At 31.0% G+C, this 23,043-nt stretch overlaps 1 protein-coding gene and 1 long non-coding RNA gene across 9 annotated transcripts in view; one reads left to right on the top strand and one right to left on the bottom strand.

Moving 5' to 3' along the window:
* The window catches only part of LOC143082894 (transcription factor ETV6-like), a 77,442-nt gene that overhangs the window by 16,735 nt on the left and 37,664 nt on the right, over positions 1–23,043 (bottom strand). For 7 of the 8 annotated variants that reach the window (XM_076258883.1, XM_076258884.1, XM_076258890.1 and 4 more), the window contains one exon: positions 18,348–18,438. In XM_076258883.1, the coding sequence (XP_076114998.1) occupies positions 18,348–18,438 (91 nt within the window). Of the gene's footprint in view, positions 1–18,347; positions 18,439–21,587; positions 21,621–23,043 lie in introns of all 8 variants that reach the window. The other variant, XM_076258888.1, reaches the window with a different exon arrangement.
* Positions 20,221–23,043, top strand: part of LOC143082896 (uncharacterized) — a 39,077-nt gene continuing 36,254 nt past the window's right edge. The window contains exon 1 of the long non-coding RNA XR_012980498.1: positions 20,221–20,367. This is a non-coding gene — a long non-coding RNA (uncharacterized LOC143082896). The remainder of the gene's footprint in view (positions 20,368–23,043) is intronic.

Raw genomic sequence — 23,043 nt, 5'->3', positions numbered from 1 at the left:
TTATATTCTTATCTCAATAATCAAGGATATATCCATTTTCAAGGGTTATTTTATACAACTTCACATTCATGAGCAGGAATAGTAGAGCGATTGCGTCAGAAGGAAGTAACCGGCGATAAAAGGTCCATTTATGTCAATCGATATTCATCGCACCAATGATGGTTGGCTCTTCTACCTCAGGAAAAGCTTACCTTAGCTGTATTGGCAAAAATTTTAGGAATTTTTGGTCCTCAATGCTCTTCAACTTCGTACTTTATTTGGCCTTTTAAACATTTTTTTATATTCGAGCGTCACTGATGAGTCTTTTGAAGACGAAACGCGCGTCGACGTAACTATAAAATTTTAATCCTGGTATCTATGATGAGTTTTTTTGCCGTGCAAATTTAAGAACCGGTCATTTTACTGCAAATCATCAAAAATGATACGAGAGATAAAAAATAATCTTAAAGTAACAAAAATAAGTCTAGTGCAATATTTAGGAATTATTCATTTAAAAAACGATCACAAACATGATACAAGACTATTAATCTTTAAGTAAACTAGTTGAACATTTCTAGTTTCATAAATTATATCAACAATAAGCAGTGATTGGTGCTCTAATATTGAGTATCCATACTGTAATTCTATTCCTTAATTATCTTCAGTTTCTCATATCTTCTCCTGTCTGTGACATACTCTTAATTCTATGTCTCTTTCTAGCGAAGAAAACATTAGCTACATTATATATAAAGCAACCAATCAAAGGTGATATTTACTCCATGATAATTTCATGATGGTGTGAATATCGAATGAATCTGATAGCTCTGCACGGTGAAATAATAGTGCAAATAGAAAATTGACACTGGATAAGTAAAAGTGCAAATAGATGAGCTGATAGTGGACGGCTTTGTCTCACCAATATTTTGAGATAGTGAGATAGTGAGATAGCCTTATAAACTGATAAATACTAGTAGTTGTCTCATCGGCAATCATACAACATCTCCCCATTATTTATGTTAGAATTTTGTTATGGTTCAAATACACAAAGGACCAAATAAGAATACAATATAAAAAAGAAGATGTGGTATGATTGCCAATGAGACAACTATCCACAACAGACAAAAATGACACAGACATTACCAACTATAGGTCACCGTACGGCCTTCAACCATGAGCAAAGCCCATACCGCATAGTCAGCTATAATAGGTCCCGATAAGACAATGTAAAACAATTCAAACGAGAAAACTAACGGCCTTATTTAAGTAAAAAAATGAACGAAAAACAAATATGTAACATAAAGACAAACGACAACTACTGAATTACAGCAGATGCAAACTGCGATTTACATGAATTGTTTTTGCAAGATATAATATGAAGAATCAAGGTAGAATTTCAAAATCCGTTTGAAAAATCTGCCACAAATACCATGAGAATATTTTATTTTTCGTGGAACAGTCAGATTAAACTAAAATTATCCAATCAAATCCATGAATATCATAAAGAGGAAGAAACACATTCAGGAAGAGAAACACAATCTTGGAACAGATTAATAACGAACTATTGACAGCAAGTATCTGTATAGAAGAAAGGAGTAAACGAACTGAATGAAAGACTGTTTTACTGCATGTTTTGTTGTTGTTATGAAATTGTCATTGCTTTAAAGAAAATGAAGTTAATAGTATGAAATTCAAAACAGTGTGGCTGTGGCCATTGATTGACACATTAACTTTATCCATTGACTGGGACAATTTACGTTAACGTTTGTCTGTAACGACCACTGTTCAAGACGTACCTACGATAGACATTTACACTGTGGGGTCACCAAAGGTTTCTTAACGCCTTTAATTATAAAGTAATTCGAAAAAATAATCAGGAATAACCTTTATGTTTTGATTTATATAATTGGTATAAATCAAAACATCGTGTTATTTCTGATTAATTTTTTCGAATTACTTTATTGAGGTGTTGAGAACCTTTGGTGACCCCATAGTTTAAGTGTCTTTAAAAAGTACATAGTGATCAGTGGTCGTTACATACATACGTTCACCTAAATAGTCCCAGTCAATGGATGAATTTAATGTGTCAATCAATGGCCATAGCCACACTGTTTTGAATTTCATTCCATGTCAAAATAAAAACGTAAAAAGAGTCAAATTACCCTTTAAATTTTGTTCCTTGTGTAAAATATAATGACGCTCATAGACAGAAATACTACGACTTACATTCAACTTTTGTACTTATTTAAATACCTGACTTTTTTGTCTTTTTTAAAGCTAAATGCTATTTTCTTATGACACTCATGTTTTGGCTTTGCAAATCATGAAGGTACAAACATATTAATCCTGTCTATTCCTTTTCTTTCAATCAGATTTCCGACCAGACTTTGCAATAAAGAACGAACACAAATGTGTTCCAGAGGATCGATATAGGCTCTGGAAAGTATCGAAAACATTGAGGACACGTGCTTGGTCTCACAATTAAATTTGCAAAGTCAGTAGTAATTTGACTGACGATGGGGATCTAAATTGACATTTTTATGGAAGCTGCTCCCCATACCCTATAAAATCAATCAAACCTTTGAAAATTTAAATTAAGTCTATTCATATTTGTATAATTTTAATCGGTGTCATACTAGCTTATCATAGTGTCATACTAGCTTATCATAGTGTCACACTAGCTTATCATAGTGTCACACTAGCTTATCATAGTGTCACACTAGCTTATCATAGTATCACACTAGCTTATCATAGTGTTTGCTGGATCAAAACTATAATTGGAATCTCTAGGACATAACTTATAGGTCGTTCATCTTAGAACGGAGATATTTCTTAATTTTCCTTTTATATTCGAAATAACTATTTCATGTTCTGCTCTTTGCTCATTCTAACATAGAAAGACATTATATTTGTCAATAATGTAAACCTCGCTCACACTCTGTATAAGAATATATTTACAATTATATAATAACGATGAGAGTATTGAATGTCAATACATAGTACACTACCAGTTTCCATTGTACTGGAACAAAATGCTGACGTGATCTAAAAGTCTGTGGATCAATAGTCTGCAATATAATCATCCGAATCGAACTTGATCTGTTACTTATCATGGTCAAACAATATACAAAGTATCAGATTTGCAAGCATAACAGAAAAAAAGTGGGGATAACAGATTATTTGCATTGATTTTCGAAATCCAAGGACCATAACTCTGAATAAAATAATCTGCACTGAACACAATTCGAAAAGATTTCTATCTTGTCATGGTAAATCAATAAACCAAATATCAAATTAATATCTTCAAGCATGACGAAATTTTTTTGGGAAAAACCCGTTTACCTCCGTAATTGTTTTAGGTCCAGGGACCAAACCTAAGCACAAAATTATCAAACCGAATCAAAATTCAATCATGATTTGTAACTGGTCATGATAAAATTAAATACCAAATATAAAATGAATATCTTTAGACATCAAGAAATAAACTAATGAAATCCTATTTGCCGGAATGACGGACGACAGACAGACCTATACCGATTGTTAATGAATTTGGTTATGTATTCCAGTAAAAACAGTTCCACCAATCCTGTTTTATCATAAGTAATGCTTCGAGTGTTATATGTTGAGCAAAAGGTTCCAGCTCTAACTTTGCACTTGAGTTTGACCCACAATACCCCATAAAAGCCAACACATTTCAGCTTGCTACCATTGATAATGATAAAACCTTACCATATAAAAAGCTTCATATCGTTAAACCGATAAAAACAACGAAATATTAGGACCATATTTTGTAAACAAGGGTAAACATTAACAATATTCACAACAATGAATACTTGATTTCAACAGTGGCATCAAAGAAACAGTTTTAGTCATCAAGATTAAAATAGAAAGCAATCGGAGCAAAATGAAAAACTTATTTTGGTTTATATCCATGATACTATGATTAGTATATACAAATCAACGTACTTTTATGAGACAACGTCAAACGAAATACCGGTATTGTAGAAAAACCCAAAGTAAAATATACTTTAGTTTTACACAAAAGCTGAATAATATTCTCTAAAAGACGCAGTGATTTGTTTTGATTGTTGGAAAAGTAAAATCACAAAAATACTGAACTCTGAGAGCATCATTCAAAACGGAAAGACCCTAATCAAATGAAAAAATCAAAAGCTCAAACACATCAAACGAATGGATTACAACTGTCATATTACTGACTTGGTACAGGCATTTTCTGATTTAGAAAAAGGTAGACTGAACCTGCTGTTACAGCTAGCTAAACATATCGCTTGTATGACAATTGCATCCAATTCCATTATATTGCCAACGGTGCATGATCAAAACAAACAGACATAACAGATAAATAAAGGCAACAGTAGTATACCGATGTCTGAAAGTCCTTAATCCATTGAGAGAAAACAAATCTGGGTTACAAATTAAAACATGAGAGAAACACATCAACAACGAAACAACAGAAACACTAAAGTAAAACTAAAAAGCCAAACGACAATATAACACACACAGAAACGAACTATAAGATAACAAAAAATACTGCCATTTTTAGAGCAACACATGCTGGTTGAACCTGGTTTTGTGGCTAACCAAACCTCGCGCTTTTATGGCAAGTTAAATATAACACTAAAAGGACAACATAACATGGCATAAAAATGTCAAAAATACAGCAGTCAACATTGTTTTACAACCCCAACCACTTAAAAATAAACAAATGTGTAACAAAGAAAGCACAAAATGGCATATAGATTAAGCACATCAGCAAAAACTATAGACAGGAATACACAATTTTACCATAGAACAATAACACAATGACGGGATGCATAAGTATAGAGCCACGTCATATATGTAACAAAGAAACTTAAAAAGAACATGTGCTGCATTGTAAGCAATCTAATTAAAAACCGATCTCTCATCGCTCCTGTTTCTGATATGTCGCGTGGGAGATCTAACAAAACCGGCTTTGAGGTCACATGTGAGTGAACTAAAAGTCATGAATTTATAAAGATATGCAAATGAGTTGACGACCTATTAATAAGCCAATCAAAAAAGTTTATGAATTATTTTGACTGACGATTTCGTCGTAAATAAAATGAGTTACATCCCTTTGCCTTACGTTAAACTTCCAAGATCATGGAAGACTCAATCTCAAAGACTCACATGTGACCTCAAAGCGGGTTTCGTTAGATCTCCCACGCGACATATCAGAAACAGGAGCGATAAGAGATCGGTTTTTAATTAGATTGCATTGTAAGTTAACTAAAATCTCTAAAGCTTCCATTGGCAAATTCTCTTTTCAATGTATTGCTTCATTATAATTTGATATTCAACGTATATACGATAGTAAAGATCACACTTTAAAAAGAAAAAATATTAGGATAAAATAAAGTTATACATATATCATATGCCATGATAATACCAAAAAACGTTCGAGTTGTCGTTCTTATTTCATTTTTAATCATTTGTTGATGACAGATGTTTGAGATCTGAACAAAATAAATGTGAAAAATTTGTAAAAGGTCTAAGCAAACTGATTATGTGTATACATAACATCTGGAGAACATTCCAAACATATATGCTTGCCTTTATAAAAATGATAAATCAAATATATATTGTTTTGATTTGAAGACCCATTTTTGGTATATTAGACTGCAATAAGTAAACGAGTTCATTGACCCCTCTTGTCTAAAATGCTTCTGGAAAACAATCAATAAAGATTCCAGGCTCATAACTAACCACTATATATATTCGCATTTCATCGTTACAAAATATTCACGGGACTAAAATTAAAACATTGAAAACCAAAAATTCATAAAGTTATGGCAAATATGTTCAAGGTCGTGCGTGAGGAAGACAGCGTATATTCTTCTACAGGACAAGTTTGAAAGTTATAAGAAATTTAACCAAATGACAATGTACGGTCTTTGCATGATAACATGATACAAGACAATATACGTAACTAATAAAACAGGATAACAAGTTGTTGAATACATAATTTTCACCAATAAATAAAATTCTTGTTTTCATTTCTTACATTATAATGGAAACCCCTATCTACCGAAACTTGTTCGGGTAGTCCAAAATTAACAACAATCTCTAAAAGTGGATCGTAGGTTGATTTTGTTAAGATAAGTAGTTGTTAGTTGAAAAAAAACCTCATCCTATATACAAGGCTTATATCTATATACGACAGAGTGCGTTTCGTCTTCATAAAACTCATCAGTGGCAATTGGGCCAAATACAATACAAAGTTGAATATATCGTAATTTGTATTAAATGCCAACGAACCAGATAAGAAGCGACTACTTGTCTGTGTAATATTATTTAAAGTAAACAGTATGCATCATATGCTTCTAAACCATAACTTCAAGTACAAAATGAAATCAACACTGTATAAATTTCTTGCCTCCGAAGCACTAATCTGGATTTATCTTCATCAGGGAAGCTGAATTCCGAATATGTAAAAGTAAAAAATGTATAAGCCACGAAACAATTGAAGAACTAAATGATAAATTTAATGATTAATTAAATTTAAATTAATGTTCTTATGAAAAGTATTGAATATGGCAGTTGTTGTTATCAAATACTAGTACATGTAATCCGTTTCTATGTATGTTAGTTTTGCTTTAAAAAAATAAATACGGTTCTGTCTGTGTCTTGTTTCGTTGTTGTCCTTTTATAGTTGATGTATACCTCCTATAATTGATGTTTTCCTCTTACAGTTGATGTTTTCTTTTGCAGTTTAGTGTTTTTGTTGTTTCGTTTTTTTCTCTCTTATAACTGATGTGTTTATTCCGGTTTTAGTTTGTTACCCGGATTTGCTTTCTCGTATTCGATACATGATTATTGAACAGCGGTATACGTATTTGCCTTAATTTATACATCATGTGCTTGTAAAACATTTCTTCAAGTAAAACAATAATACTTAACACTTTATAAATTTCAAGCGTCTGAATTATTTTCTTCTGGGTTTATCTTCACAAAGAAAGCTAAATGCCGAACATTTGAAAGCAAAGGCTGTATAGGCACCGAAAGAGTTGAAGAACTGTATGACCAAAAGTTACATAAGCATAAAAGACAAACAAAGGTAAATGAACACTTCGTGCTTCCGAAGCGCTTTTCTGGATTTACCTTAATTAGGAACGCTTTATTAATTCAATGTATGTCTATATTTTGTCAAAATTAGCCGCTGTCATAATGACATTGACGCATGTTTATATATAGCTAATAAATTTGTTCACAATGTTCTTAGCATTTAACACTTTTTCATATAATGTAAATGTATTGACCTATAGAGAATGAGTGGTTTTTTTAAATAATGATTCATGATTGTTATGTACCTTTCCAGATAATTTGCAAGTTTTTAGGTGTATTTTAATAATATAAAGGAGCTACACTATATACATTTTGTAGTGATATTTTGCAAAATAAGGAATCTTTTATTTTGATCTTTGACCTCGATCTGATTTTCGCATGATTTGAAAACAGGGCAAACGAAAAAGTGTTTATGATAATCTTTCAAATAGTAATCAATATAGCAACATTTTATGTGCACGGAAATCAATCAAATTTGTGGATGGTGCATTCTAAATTGCAACATGTTTGCAGATATTGCAAAAGTCTCTTACTATCTATCCATTCTAATTTGTTAGCAGGTTTTACGATTCAAGTCTCACGAATTAATATTCTACAGAAGTGTAAACATCATACTGATTTTAAGCCATCTTTGTTGTTTTTTTCAACTGATTTTTATAGTTCGTTCTTATGTTGTACTGTTATACCACTGTCCCAGGTTAGGGGGAGGGTTGGGATCCCGCTAACATGTTTAACCCCGCCACATTATTTATGTATGTGCCTGTCCCAAGTCAGGAGCCTGTATATTCAGTGGTTGTCGTTTATTTATGTGTTACATATTTGTTTTTCGTTCATTTTTTTACATAAATAAGGCCGTTAGTTTTCTCGTTTGATTTGTTTTACATTGTCATATCGGGGCCTTTTATAGCTGACTATGCGGTATGGGCTTTGCTCATTGTTGAAGGCCGTACGATGACCTATAGTTGTTAATGTCTGTGTCATTTTGGTCTTTTGTGGATAGTTGTCTCATTGGCAATCATACCACATCTTCTTTTGTATATTATTCATTTTTTAACAGATTAAATTTATGATCATCATGTTATAATGTACATGTGTAGAGTGAAAAATCATTATCATTGCATCCCCCAAGTGTCGAAATTTATAAACAAAATAGCCAGGTATATTTTTTTTTATATAAATGCAACATTTGGAAACAATAAAGAAAACTCGGTCAACTAACGCGTCCAAAACATGCAAAACGCAGAACTAATTTCTTTGTTTTCGTTGCATACCATTAATGGCCTACTTATATGTATTATATACAAATCTTTATGTCATTGTAACGATCACGTTACAGGTTGTAATTATATGTAATCATTACCCTCTAACATTATAATAATATCTGACCCTGACATGTCGAACATGGTTTGTTAAAGTAGGAAAATAATCCCCTTTTCATGTACGTACGGTAGTACTAACATTCATCGACAATTTCGATTGGTTCAAACATATAGGATGTCCAATATACTTCCTTCTCAGGGATATTGTAATTTAAGACCACATAGTTTGTTATAAATATAGAAAAGGATGTGCATTTCTATAACTATATAGGTTACGTAGGGATAAAAGAAAATCGAATTTTATAAAAACACAATAATGCATTTTATATTTATATTTAATGTGCAACCATATACTTCCATGCGATACCATAATCATTACACAATTTTAATAAACCTATCACTCAATATATCTTTGAAATACTTAAGGAATTTAATAAACAAAACTATGAATGTTAAAGGTTATTTCAACCAGAGGCTATTGTACGAATTAGCAGTCTGACTCAATTTGAAAAAAATAAATTAACCGTCATTGTTATCGATATACATAAAAATGTTATTTTATATAACTATATACCATGTATACTATTTATTGATAATTGGTACCATTAAATCCATATGAGAAATAAAAAAAAATATATTTTCATAGTTGTGCTATGAATCAGGCAATATAATATATCTTTATTTACCAAAGTCATAACAACTATATGCATAGGAATACAACATATAAACTACACAAAGTATACACAGATAGCAGAAGGTAATGTGAAACATATTACAGCATGTAAGATTAATAAATGTTGTTATGTTTAGACAAATTAACATTTAGACTCTCAAATGCTAAAAATTCATACTGCATTTGGAATTTTCATTATTTTTTATTCGAGTTGTCACTGATGAGTGTGTTTAGTATTGTGTTTCTGCTGTTCTGTTGTTTTCCACGTTTGTGGATGTATTCCCCTCGGTTTTGGTTTATTTTTTTATTGGGACCCGGATTTGTTTCAATTAAAACGATTAATTACTATTGAATAGCGGTATACAGTACTACTGCTAACTTTATTTGTAGACGAAACGCGTGTCTAGTGTGCACAATTTTAATCCTGGTTTTTATGATGAGTTTAGTGTGCATACACTTATCATTCTTATATAATCTTAATATTAAAATGACAAAGGCAAGCTATTTAAGTACTATTTTTTTTATTGTCTTATGATGAGAAATATGGTCATTATCATATTTACCAACCTTACAAAATTTTCATATCATGTGTGAACCATCATAGGGAAAGTTTTCGAAATGAAGACAATGACTTATTATCCAGGGGTGGTGTTCTCGAAAGTATCCTAAGATTCGTCCTAAGTCATAGATAAGACCGATTTTAGGATGGACTTAGGATCGACTTAGGACACTCTTAAGTTGCGTCTCGAAGCTATCTCAAACGCATCTTATGTTAGGACGTCCTAAACATATCCTATGTGCGAAAGTCTAAATAGATTTTCATATCATGTGTGAACCATCATAGGGAAAGTTTTCGAAATGAAGACAATGACTTATTATCCAGGGGTGGTGTTCTCGAAAGTATCCTAAGATTCGTCCTAAGTCATAGATAAGACCGATTTTAGGATGGACTTAGGATCGACTTAGGACACTCTTAAGTTGCGTCTCGAAGCTATCTCAAACGCATCTTATGTTAGGACGTCCTAAACATATCCTATGTGCGAAAGTCTAAATAGTTAAAGTAATTGTTTGATAAAAATATTTATTAGAGACGAAACCAATTAATAAAATTGTTTATAAAATTTTGTAATAACATGTATTTAATTAAATGCATGATTTCAAATGTAATAATAAAATAATATCAAATAGGATTTTGATATAAACTGTAAACCAATTTGTTTTGAAATGAGAATATTAAATTCGTAGTGTCATCGTATCGTAAAAACGCGAAGTTCAAAGTTGAAAATCATGCACAATTTCTTTACACGAGTTAATAACCGATGGTGCGTTACTTTTCACGTTCATCTTCACGTAAAAAAATGAAAAAAGCATGCACAAAGTTAGGATGAAGATATGATGATCTTAAGACACCTAATTAGGTGTCCTAAAGTTAGGACGAAAAATGTGATATATCCTAAGTGAGGAGAGCTTCGAGAACACGACTTAGGACAAAGACTAGTCATAAGATGGTCTTAGGGCACGTCCTAATCCTAAGATAGCTTCGAGAACACCACCCCAGATTTTGATAATTTATGAATAAATAGTCAAATACACATGCTCGAACAATTTACGCAAAAAAGATGTTCAGTTTCGTGTTCTGCTAATTTGTAAATGATAGTTTTAAACAACTATCATGTCCAAATATAACCCGAACAGAAATATAATCCGTAGAGATAAATCGTATGAATATTTGGTGTTATTTATTGTAAAAATTATAACAATTTTCGATTTTTTTAATAAACAAGCAATTTTGTAAAAAATACTTTTTTTTTATTTTTTTTTTAAATAAATGAGGTAATACTGACAAAACCAATAATGAATCAAATTGTCAATTTACATAAAATTGAAAGTAATTTACAAATCGAACCGATTTCGAAAAGAATAATGCCCTGCATTATATTAATTTAATATTTTATCGTTTATTTGTTTGTTCCATCAATCGATGAAGTATATCGAATTTACCATGACTTATCCTTCTTTTCGGAGCACAGAGTCTGCACTTTTTCTTAGACCAGTAGATATCGAACTGATGTTTTACAAATCGTGTATTATACCTTACTGTTCGAGTTCGGGTTTGTTAATGTTAACATAACTTGCAGTAATGCCTATACAAGTTTTTGCTTCCGGTGGTTGTTATCTTGTCGCATCGACACATTTAGTTTTAGTATACGAAATCATTGCTTAAAGAAAGCCTACACTTTTAAGCTAGGGATGCAGAAACTTTCTTTAAATTTACTCGATATAAAATTTGAAAAATACACATCCGTCAGTGGAGATGACATAGCCAATTTTTCACAACTTTGTAACGTTTTGGTTTCAAAGGGTTATCGATGTTACCTATTCGTAAATTCATACAAATCAAAATATATAAAGAGTATATTGCATTCATAACTTAGCGAGAATGGGTGTGTCGTCAGGGCAAACTTCTTCTTAGAATAAAATTAGTTAAAATTTCACGATAGGGAATAGGTTAGAAAGTATATAACTACTAAGAAATGGAAAGTTGACAATATAACAAAAATTTCTTCAACGTAGCAAAATGTCTTTCACCGCTGTGTAAATTAGGAATACATTTACAGTTATGTTCTTCTCATATATGTTATGATGGTATGTTACTAAACCCCTAACGGGAAGGATTGTGCCTGATGTTCATATGATGAAATCATAATCTTTCAGTCAGTTTAATTGAAGTCTGGAGCTGGCATGTCAGTTAACTGCTAGTAGTCTGTTGTTATTTATGTATTATTGTCATTTTGTTTATTTTCTTTGGTTAAATCTTCTGACATCAGACTCGGATTTCTCTTGAACTGAATTTTAATGTGCGTATTGTTATGCGTTTACTTTACTACATTGGTTAGAGGTATAGGGGGAGGGTTGAGATCTCACAAACATGTTTAACCCCGCTGCATTTTTGCGCCTGTCCCAAGTCAGGAGCCTCTGGCCTTTGTTAGTCTTGTATTATTTTAATTTCAGTTTCTTGTGTACAATTTGGAAATTAGTATGGCGTTCATTATCACTGGACTAGTATATATTTGTTTAGGGGCCAGCTGAAGGACGCCTCCGGGTGCGGGAATTTCTCGCTACATTGAAGACCTGTTGGTGACCCTTTGTTGTTGTTTTTTATTTGGTCGGGTTGTTGTGTCTTTGACACATTCCCCATTTCCATTCTCAATTTTATTTGTGTACAGTAGAACCTTGTCAGACATACACATATATTACATTATTAGGTGTATTTCGAGCTGTTATGTTTGTTCCTACGATTCATACGCAGAAACAAGGTGGCATTGTGCTACAATAGGTGACAAAGGGTGCCAGAACTCACATCAGATAAACAGTTTTATAAGGTTAACTTCATATTATGTCAAAAAATCCTATCGAGGATAAGAAGCTTCGGTGAGAGGTGTCATTGAAATACGTTAAAAAGTTTCATTGTGGTTAGAACTCATCGACAATAAAAAGGTTAATAATTTGGTTCAATAGACGGGCGTTAAGTCTATATCAGACACATAAGTATAAACAAGTAATGACAAACAATCATACCGAGTATGAATGTGAGTCAATACCATAGTCCACCAGAAACCTATATATTGGAATTGCACAAGAGCATGATGCGCTACTCATTATTCCCATTGCAATAAATTGTTTTTTAAGAGAAAGATGTGTACAGAAGGGCACATTCTATAGAATATAAGTAATACATAATATGAATGGATGTTAAAAAAGATAAATTCAGAAAACTCTGGTATCTTTTTTATTACTGCAAAAATCGAATATGTGTTTCATGAAACAATTGCCAAAGGACAGACAGTTTTAAGTTCCAATTAGATTGTCGGAATAAAAAGTATAAAGTGACCTGGAAATATTTTTTAATTTCGAAAACTGAATAATGAAATACGAGGAAAGAGTTGTCAGAATTGTCAATTATTCCTCGGTAGAGTGACTGGTAGTACCACAATTAATCAGACAATATGCAGTCAAGGAAGCATATATGCATTGCATTAGTAAGATTTTAAAGAGCAATGTACTTTAAATCCATAAAATCAATTGCGACAATTGAATACAAAGATGTAATTTGAAATTATAAATGAATATTGTCAACGCAGTCATTGGTAATATTGATACTACTGCATTGATAAATTGATATATATATATATCCCTATTTTCCTTTAGAATTGAATATCTTTAGTATACAACTAATAAATCACTGAAATTGCAACTGATTTCTTGGACAGTTTTAGACGACATTTAAAAAAATATATCCAAAAAAATAACAAAAAAAGCTTGTTGCGCTATGTGCATCAGCGGGGAACATTGGCACGCTGTCCTATTGTTATCAATAGAAAGGGGAAGATACCTTAAAATACCAAGAGAAGAAAGATTATGCAAAAAGTGTAAACAAATTGAAGACGAAATTCATTTCTTTTTATATTTGATAAATGAGAATATCCACTTTATAAATTTAAATGACATAGATAAAATAACATATATACTCAACCCAATTTCACACATTCAGGTAAATAAGCTAGGATCCTTTTTAAAACAGTCTATTGAACTGAGGACAGGGGACTCTTAAAATATTTACTTTTACTGTGTATATTAATGATCTTATTTTTATTTTTTATTTTCATTTTGTTATGTTGTGTCACAACTATAAATATGTAGTTTTATGACAATAAAGATTTGAATTTGAATTTGTAAATATTTTTGATATTGTTGTAAAACTGAACATTTATACATAACAGAGAACTCGGATAATCCATATCCCGATGAATTGGTAGGAAAAAGTAAAATCACAAAAATACTGAACACCGAGGAAAATTCAAAACGGAGAAATCCCTAACCAAAACGCAAAATCAAAAGCTCAAACACATCAAAAGAATGGATAACAACTGTCATATTCCTGACTTGGTACAGGCATTTTCTTATGTAGGAAATGGTTGATTAAACCTGATTTTATAGCTAGCTAAACTTCTCCCTTGTATGACAGTCGCATCAAATCCTAATATATTAACAACGATGCTTGAACAAAAGTTGATAACCTGTCTTTTCCATATTATTTTACAACTGGTACCATGTCTTGACGTTTATCGTGACATTCTTTGGCAATATTAGACTTGGCCTTGTGTGTTTGATACATACACTTTTTTGTCGGACCATACAACTTATAACCCATTTATATTATTTAAAATCAAGATTAAGCATGACTTGTTCCTGGTAGTATTAGTATTGAATAATTCTATTTCACAGAATTTTCACAATTTTTAAAACATGCCCCAGCCTTGGATAATTTAGAATGCATTTTTACAAGTCAACGCATCATAAACATGATGAAGTTAAAGTTAAATAATGCACCGAACTGTTTAATATAATATTCATTCATAAATACCATGCAAATAGTGTTACTTTAAATATGATGCCTGTGCGCTTTTTTAATTTATATATCAATAGGAATATGAAATTTTTCTTTGTTAACTAACTTATCCGTATTCTGGACAGATGATTTGTCAATTTTTAAAGTAAATCACCATGATTATTCTAAACTGTTACATTGTTATCATGATTTCAATATATATATATGTATAGTAAATCCTTTCAATTAGGAAAAATCGTCAATCAAAACGGTTAATGTTTTAGAAATGTGATATTCGATCCTTTTTACGGTAACACTAGTTTTTTTTCACAGTAATTGTTATTTTAAATTTTAAATGACACTCTCTATGAATAGAGAATAATAACAACAAAAATCATAGAAACACAATGACTTGATTTGAGTAAACTTAAAGCAAATGCTTAATGGGAACAAAATGCGATCAAACATTTAACATATTAATATTTTGGCTTAAATTAGATTTTAGACTTTTACATAACTCCATGTTTGACATTAGTTTCAACTACATCAATCTGTCTGTATAAATTCAAAACACATCGTGAGATAAAAAAAGCTTCTTGAACTTTATATTCTCAGTGTAAAAAAGTCATTATTAAATGCTCTCATTCGAGACACGGTATGACGCATAAAAATAAAAAAACAAGTTGAAATGAAAATTAAAAAGATTCGAAATACTTGAGTAAATTTATGTCCGATTGCATTCTGAAAATCGAAAGCTGAACTGAATGTTAAAAGTTTGTATATGTCAATATATATACAACAAAAAAATATAGTAAAACTATTTGTCCATCATAATGCTTCTGAGAAGAATAAGAGTGTCTACAGGGAATCATAATGTAGAGATATTCAGACATTCTTCGATACGGTTTTGGCTAAGTAACGCCGCTGCCATTGGGTAACTTGGAAGCTGTATACTTTTTAACTTTCTTAGTGTGTCTATCAATATGACACATTTTTTTATTTTACATTTATCCCGGTTAGTTTGTACCTGAAAATCAAAGTCCTGTTCAAGTTCTTTTTAGAGTTGAAGCTAAAGGTGCGTTCCAGATTAACGGAAAGTCAAACGCTATGAACTCCTGAAATTGTCAATAGTTTTGTGGTTGATTGTTCTATTCTTATTTTTTTTTAAAGTTCAATGGCAAACATTTTATGAATATTCAGACTAGGATAAACTAACAGTAAATCTAATATCTAAAAAGTGAGTTAAACGGAGTTAATAGCTGGAAGTTTGGACTGCCATTGGAAAAATGAGAACATGTTGCATTACGTAAATAAAGGCTGCAGCAAAAGTAGCAATTCAAAAGGGTGGATTGTTTCTCAAAATAGATTAAATGACCTAGAAAATCTAAAGACATTATTTGGCTTATTTCTAATATCTTGTTGGAAAACCCTTTGATGGAACTTTTCTTGACATTTTACAATTATAAAAGAATATATATGTTTTGTCATATGACATACCGTTTTCCCTAAAAAAAATGTGTGTGTTGAATAACAAGACATCGTGAGTATCAACAACTGTGTCTTGAAACTCATATCAAATACACACTACAGATAGAGGTAATGAAATGACAATGTTTTCCTAGAAAACTGAGTCATGATAATGTTCCTATCTCATTTTGTCGACCTTTACTATTGTACATTGATATAAGGTTTTTAGGTTAAAGTACGCTTTTCAACAAAAAGCAAATAAGTATTTCAAACTATATACTAGTATGACCAATGGATAACAAAATCTTAAACCTTTAAAACGAGAAAAACAGGCGACTTATACTTTAACATATGTCATATATTGATATAGTTGAAGACCACATGATGACAACTATATGCATTTGTATGTCTTTTATGTTGCTGTGATGCTGGGTAGACTTTGCCACATTTTTATATAGTTGTAAGACTACAAGAGTATCCTATTTCTTCTCGTATTCCTAATTCTGCGAACGCTTAATACACTTGTAAAATTAATATTGATGGAGTTCTTCAGTTTATTCATACGCATTTGCAGATAAATTTCAACGAAAAATATTCCAATCTCTGGTTTATCTTTCTTCAACCTTTTCTAAAAATATAACCATCTTTAATGTAGGCCACATTTGTTATCAAGCAAGCATAAGTGTTTCGTATCTAATAGTACTTTAAATAAAATTTGTACTATTTTGCTCCGACATGCACAAAACGGGGTTATAATCTTTACTACGTACGCGTCTGCACATCATACCACCACCCCAACAAACAAAGCAACAAAAAACAGAACTCGAAAATAATTATACAAATTGCTCATGCCAAAAGTATAATACCAGAAAATGAACTAAACAGTAAAGGTTAAAGAAATACAAAGACAAAGTTAATGATAAGAACAAGATAATTAGTTACCAGGCATATATACTTTCATACGCCTTACGCGCGTTTCGTCTACATAAGACTCATCAATGACGCTCAGATCAAAATAGAAGTACAAAGGTGAAGAGCATTGAGGACCCAAAATTTCAAAAATTGTGCCAAATACTGCCAAGATAATCTATGTCTGAGATAAGAAAATCCCTTAACACATTATGAAGATGATAATCAACATCAGTACCTGAAATATATACGTCAAGACCAATCATGTATTATTTGTTGATACGGAATATTTATCAACAAGGTCTTGTATCTTCGAATGACATTTTTGGGGGGGGGGGGAAAAGATTCGTTATCATAACCCTCAGTCGGTTCCGAAATCTTTGTTATTAGACGTTCACTATTACGATTAAATAGGTTTTGTCGTTATTTGTTGATTGATTTGTTGACACCTTTTGGTACAGGAAAAGAATAAATAAAAGTGCATCCATCTGTATCCCCTTAAATTATATAGGTACTGTCATAATGCTCACAAAATAATACAATAAATTGCTAAGAGAAAAACAAAAATAATTCGGACCAATAAACAATACAGAAGAAGCGTAATATAAGAACATGGAAGAGAATCGGATAATATTTCTTTCAAAAAGAGGCCGAAGATAATAAGTAGGAATTCAAATCTAATAAGAAAAACGGCCGATAAGAAATTATAACAAAAAATGTGGAAGTCATCAAAAACTGACAAAATCAAATGTTATCTTCAAACGCAAGGATTGGAAAGCAACTGTCATAATCCTGATTTCGTGTAACATGAGTGTACCCAAAAAATGGTGTGTTAAAACTGGTTTTACAGCTAACTATACATGAGACTTCTTTTATTCATCTCTTTGGTTTTTAAGGCCATGGTAATGATCAAATGATGATGAGGCATGCATGAGAAGCATATACAAATGTACGACGAAGTCAGCTGATAAGATTGATTGGTTTTTGGTGTTTTAACGCCTCTTTTAAGCACCGCATTTAGGCTTTTTCGTGGCGGTCAATTTTTACTGGTAAAAAGTAAAATCACAAAAATACTGAACTTAGAGGGAAATCAATTCGGAAAGTCCATAATCACATGGCAAAATCGCATCAAAAACGAATGGACAAGAACTGTCATATTCCCGACTTGGTACAGGCATTTTCAAATGTAGAAAATGGTAAGGAATGTAAAGGAAGCCGGAGAAAACCACCTACATTCGATAGGAAAACGGACAATCCTGGTCAATTAAGATTGGAGTCTAGTGTACCCGCACGAGCTGGTTTCGAACTGACAACCTCGATGTTGACTGGCTAGTGATTACAATAGTAACTACTTAAACCACTCGATCACCGAGGCCAGACTTAGAGGTCTTGGGTATAACTGTTGTTATATTTAGTCTGACAGAAAATGTTTTATGGAGAACATTTTAAATATGTCATATTTGCACATATGGGTTGCATTCAAAATAGAACAACAATATATACTCACCAAGACTTGCTGGGAGAACAGTTTGTTGTCCGTTGCAGGATAGTTGTGGCGGTTGATAAATTGTGCTCGGCCATATATTGAACATTACACTCTGAAATTATCAAAAGATATCATTGAATTGTATGTTAACATTACAAAAAAAATCAGTAGAAAAACAAAACCGAAACCATTTGAATACTAAAACTGCTTTAGAGACACCAAGCAAAATGAATAATATAATTAAGAATGGAAATAGGGAATGTATCAAAGAGACAACAAGCAAACCATAGAACAGACAACAGGAGAAGGTCACCAATGGGTCGTCAATGCAGCGACAAATTCCCGTATCACAATTCATTCTAAAAGGTTAGCACAACATTTGTTTTATATAGAATGATTATTAAATTTTCGTCATATTTCATAATTTATTTTTAATAATTATATGATTGAGAAAGTATTGAAACAGAATTCATACAAAAAACAGAAAAAGTAGTTTGCAAAGATCTTAAAAATTGCTTTTAGATATATTGATGGTGTTCTGTCATACTGAATAACCCATATTTCAAAAAATGCTTACATCTCATATATCCCAGTTAATTTGAGATGAAAGATGATATTGAAAGTAGAATATCTGCATAACATCTTAATATTGACACACCACTTCAAACTATAATCCATGACAAATGTGATGATTTCACTTCCAAAATGTTTACTTCCCATTTCTTAGCAATAACATACCCTAGTTTCCATCGTATCGCGTTTACGCATCTATGTTAATACTTAATGCTTTCTGTGTATTTATAATATACGAAAATTCATAACATTATTCATTGCTTACACAAGAAAAGCTTCAACAGAGTTATGGGGAAGAATGACTCAAATCAAAATTATATAATTTTACGGTCGCCATCATGAATATTGACCCATTTATACATTGAACAACTTTCAAAAATTTCAAAATAACTAGTATCACATGTTTTGTTTGTCTTTTCGCTGTTTTCCGTTTTTTTTAGACATGGCCAAGTAAGCATTTTTACCATTTTCCAAGTTTCAATACTGTTGTTATCGTTCGCCTCTCGTTTTGAAATCATCCAGATTCAAAGACAAAGCCTGGTTATGTCGAACGTTTGTACCTTTCAATTATATTGTTTTCACTTTTGCAGTCTTCAAAAGAATGTTGTGCATGCAGTAGCTGTTAAGGGTCATCCCGAATTTGACATGTGTACAACGAAGAATATTGTATGTGGTATTTGGAAGAAATGTATGCTTTTCCTGCATGAAATATGTGTTACTTGTCATTTTGAATTGACATATCAACCACAAAGACTTAAATAGTACCTTTTATGTTAAATTACTGTCCATTAACAGCTGCGAATATTCAATTTTTAACAAATGTTCAACTCTATCAAATGTGAAAATCTCTATGATAAAGGTGACTTTGGTACACATGGACCTTTTTCTTTAAACCCTATGCTTTTAAATTTTTTAATAATATTCGGTAATTCAATCTTTTGTCTCAAATTTTGTACATAAAGATGTACATAAAGAATAATATTCTGTACGTGCATGTCCTACACACATAATAAGTATCATATTGTTAAATTACATACTAGACATAAGAAGGGACCTATAGATCGATGTGCAACAACGCAAGTCATTTGCTTTATTTCAGTTAATGATATAATGTAATGCTATCGTCAAAAGGTAAATGTTGATATGTATTTAAGGAAAGATAGACAATTAAACTGGTAAAAATAAAGAAACAAATAAATCTATTTAAACATAATTATAAATTGAATTTTAAATATATACAACATGAGTTATATAACTGGAAATCCCAAAAGCACTCGTATTATTAGGGGTATATTCCAAAATGGATTTCCTTCCTTTCTGGACTTACCCAATTTAATTCAAATAAATACTTCCCATAAAGGTAGACACTATATCATTATTTTTGGATATTCGAGCTGCTGGTCAGCTTAAGTTATATGTGTGTATTTAGAAATTAAGAAAGTGTTACTTTATGATTCAAATTTTCAAGGTAAGCAATCCACTATTTTTGCAATGCCTATAAATAGAATTAAATCAAGTTTTAAATAACTTAAATTGAAACACTAAATATTATTGCGTATATAGTAAGCATGTTTATCCATATAGGTAATAGGTAAATGCTAAACAATTTGGTAACAGATCTTATATTTTATTGGGTTTACAATTCAAGAGAAAAAGATGCGTAATCTTTAAAAATACTCATTTCTATTGTCTATATTTGAAATATTTCAATAATGTTTTATATTACAATAAATGTGTATATGAATTATAACGAACATTGTTGTTATATTGAACACGATATATAACGTAATGCGATTGGTTAAACTATGGTGGATTCTGATATCGATAAGCTCCATGTGGATTAGTATTACACTATTATTTGCACAACGCACACATATGCCATGCAGTATGAAATTATGTAGAAAAAGTGTAGAAAGCTTTTAAATGAACTTTAAAGAATATTAAAAATTTCATCAATTAAAACCTCTTTTTAAATTTTTTTTTTAACAGAACTCATTAAAGCTTTGTTTTTCAAGCAGACTTGACATTCTGTTCTATTTTTTTGTCTTAAAAGAATAATACACTTAAAAATCGACATGCAAAACAAAACAAAAAAAAAAAAACAGATTTACAGTCACGCCTTGATTTATAATTTGCTAAACGTCCAACGTCAAATAGTTCGTTCATATTCAAGACAAGTCATATTTTGATTGATAGATGGATCATTAATGTCCGGTAGATTATACATTGGACTGATCGCACAGTAGACTTGCAATGTATATTAAAGTTTTGGTTACACGATTTATTATCGGAATTATATTCTAAATTTAAAAGAAACAACATGAAAAATATACATAACATATTCGTCTTATTATGTAAGGCATTTGAAAACGCAGCGACTATTATGTCATAATATAGATAAGAAAATTAGAAAGGGCCAAAAGGCCGAGGATGTAAACCATTTTATAATACTGTACGGCATTCGACGATGAATGGTACATTAAGCTATAACAAAAGAAAGAAAAGAAAGAAAAGTTACAAACTCAATAAAGTGCCAAAGGTGATACAATGTGAATCTAGGAAGTAATAGAAAGGATAATATAAAAAACTATATAAAGAAAAAAAGAAGATAGAAAGAAAGAAAGAAAGAACACGGATTTAATCATTCCGTTGCTGATTAAAACAAAATATCTCTTTGCATCTACTCACAATATCCACACAAAGCACTCTGATTTACCATTCCTACACAGATGCAAAAAAAAAATAAAAACCAGCATACTAACAGTTAGTGATAATGTGATTTTTATGTGTTAATGTATAAGACTGCCTGTAAAACAGCCCAAAAGGGCCACTTGGAATATATTTTTCGAAATACCGTTATAGCATTTTAAAAGTAGAATATTTTGAATAAATAGGAGCGAACATTAGTTAAGTTGTGTTCAAAACTCGTAAATTCATCTTCAATATATACATAAAGATAAAACAAAATCTAAGGGAAAAGCATGAAATGTACACGGTAGAAGGCTAAGTGCAGCGACTGGATAGTCCTCTCTTGCTATGCTTGCATCACCCTTATGTGAATCCACTTTCAAATGTCAAATTAAGGAGCAAAACTTACAAATCAGCCTACTATAATCTTAAAAATAATAAAAATGTCGCTTATAAAAAAAAATCATTTTATTTGTAACTTGTAATCAAGTGTCTTGAAAACCACACTAGAAATATTTACGGCGTCGGATTGGTATATTCTCAAAATATTTAGTTTAAGATTTCTCCTCCAAAATGTTAAAACAGAACATAGACATACAAAAAATGTCAATCAATCCTTATCTTAGATATAAAACAAAGTGCCAATATCAACCTTCTTATTATTTGTAATGTTTCCTTTTAGATGAATTTGCTTTAAAATAAAGTTTAATTATGGGAATAAAAATAAAAATGTTAAGATTGAACATGACAAAAGTCTCAAATTTTCAGAGAAAATATTCTAAATGTAAAAGTGTATACAGTGGAATCATAGAGTTCATATGAAGAAAATAGTAATTAAATGTGCATCACATACAGTGGAATCATATAGTTCATATAAAGACAGTAGTACTAAATGTTAATCACATAACATATTTATTAATGAAAAGGCATTCTAGATTATAAAAATGTTTTTTTTTAGAATTTATTTAAATTATTTTATGAATAAATATTGCTCAAGGGGAAGGAAACCAGTATAGACTGTTCTATATAAGTTGTAAAAGAAAGGATAATATGTATGTCAAGCCTAATGTTAAATCAGAAGAATGGTAGATTATGTTGCATAAATATTTTGTACTTCATTTTAACAGTGTTGGTATTTTATTTTTTTTAATAATAAAAAAATCAGGAATATTTTCAGTTTAATGTATGAAATCATTTATATATTTACCAGGAATATAAATAAGTAATTGAGAAAACAATTGCAATTTTAAGCAGTATTATATAATATAATAAAATTTTGTATGAACCCAAAAAAATATAAATAAAAACAAAAAACCCAAAGATAGGCGTCATAAAACATCCACTCATTACATAAACCTTAATTATAATATACAAATCATATATGTTCAGCAATTTATTCTTTTTTGTAATTGCAGGGGTTTGTTTTTAATTTTATTAATTTTCGAGGTGAGAATCT

The sequence above is a fragment of the Mytilus galloprovincialis genome, chromosome 7 (assembly GCF_965363235.1).
Source record: "Mytilus galloprovincialis chromosome 7, xbMytGall1.hap1.1, whole genome shotgun sequence".
Lineage (NCBI taxonomy): Eukaryota > Metazoa > Mollusca > Bivalvia > Mytilida > Mytilidae > Mytilus > Mytilus galloprovincialis.
This window is presented reverse-complemented; position numbering and strand designations above follow the sequence as displayed.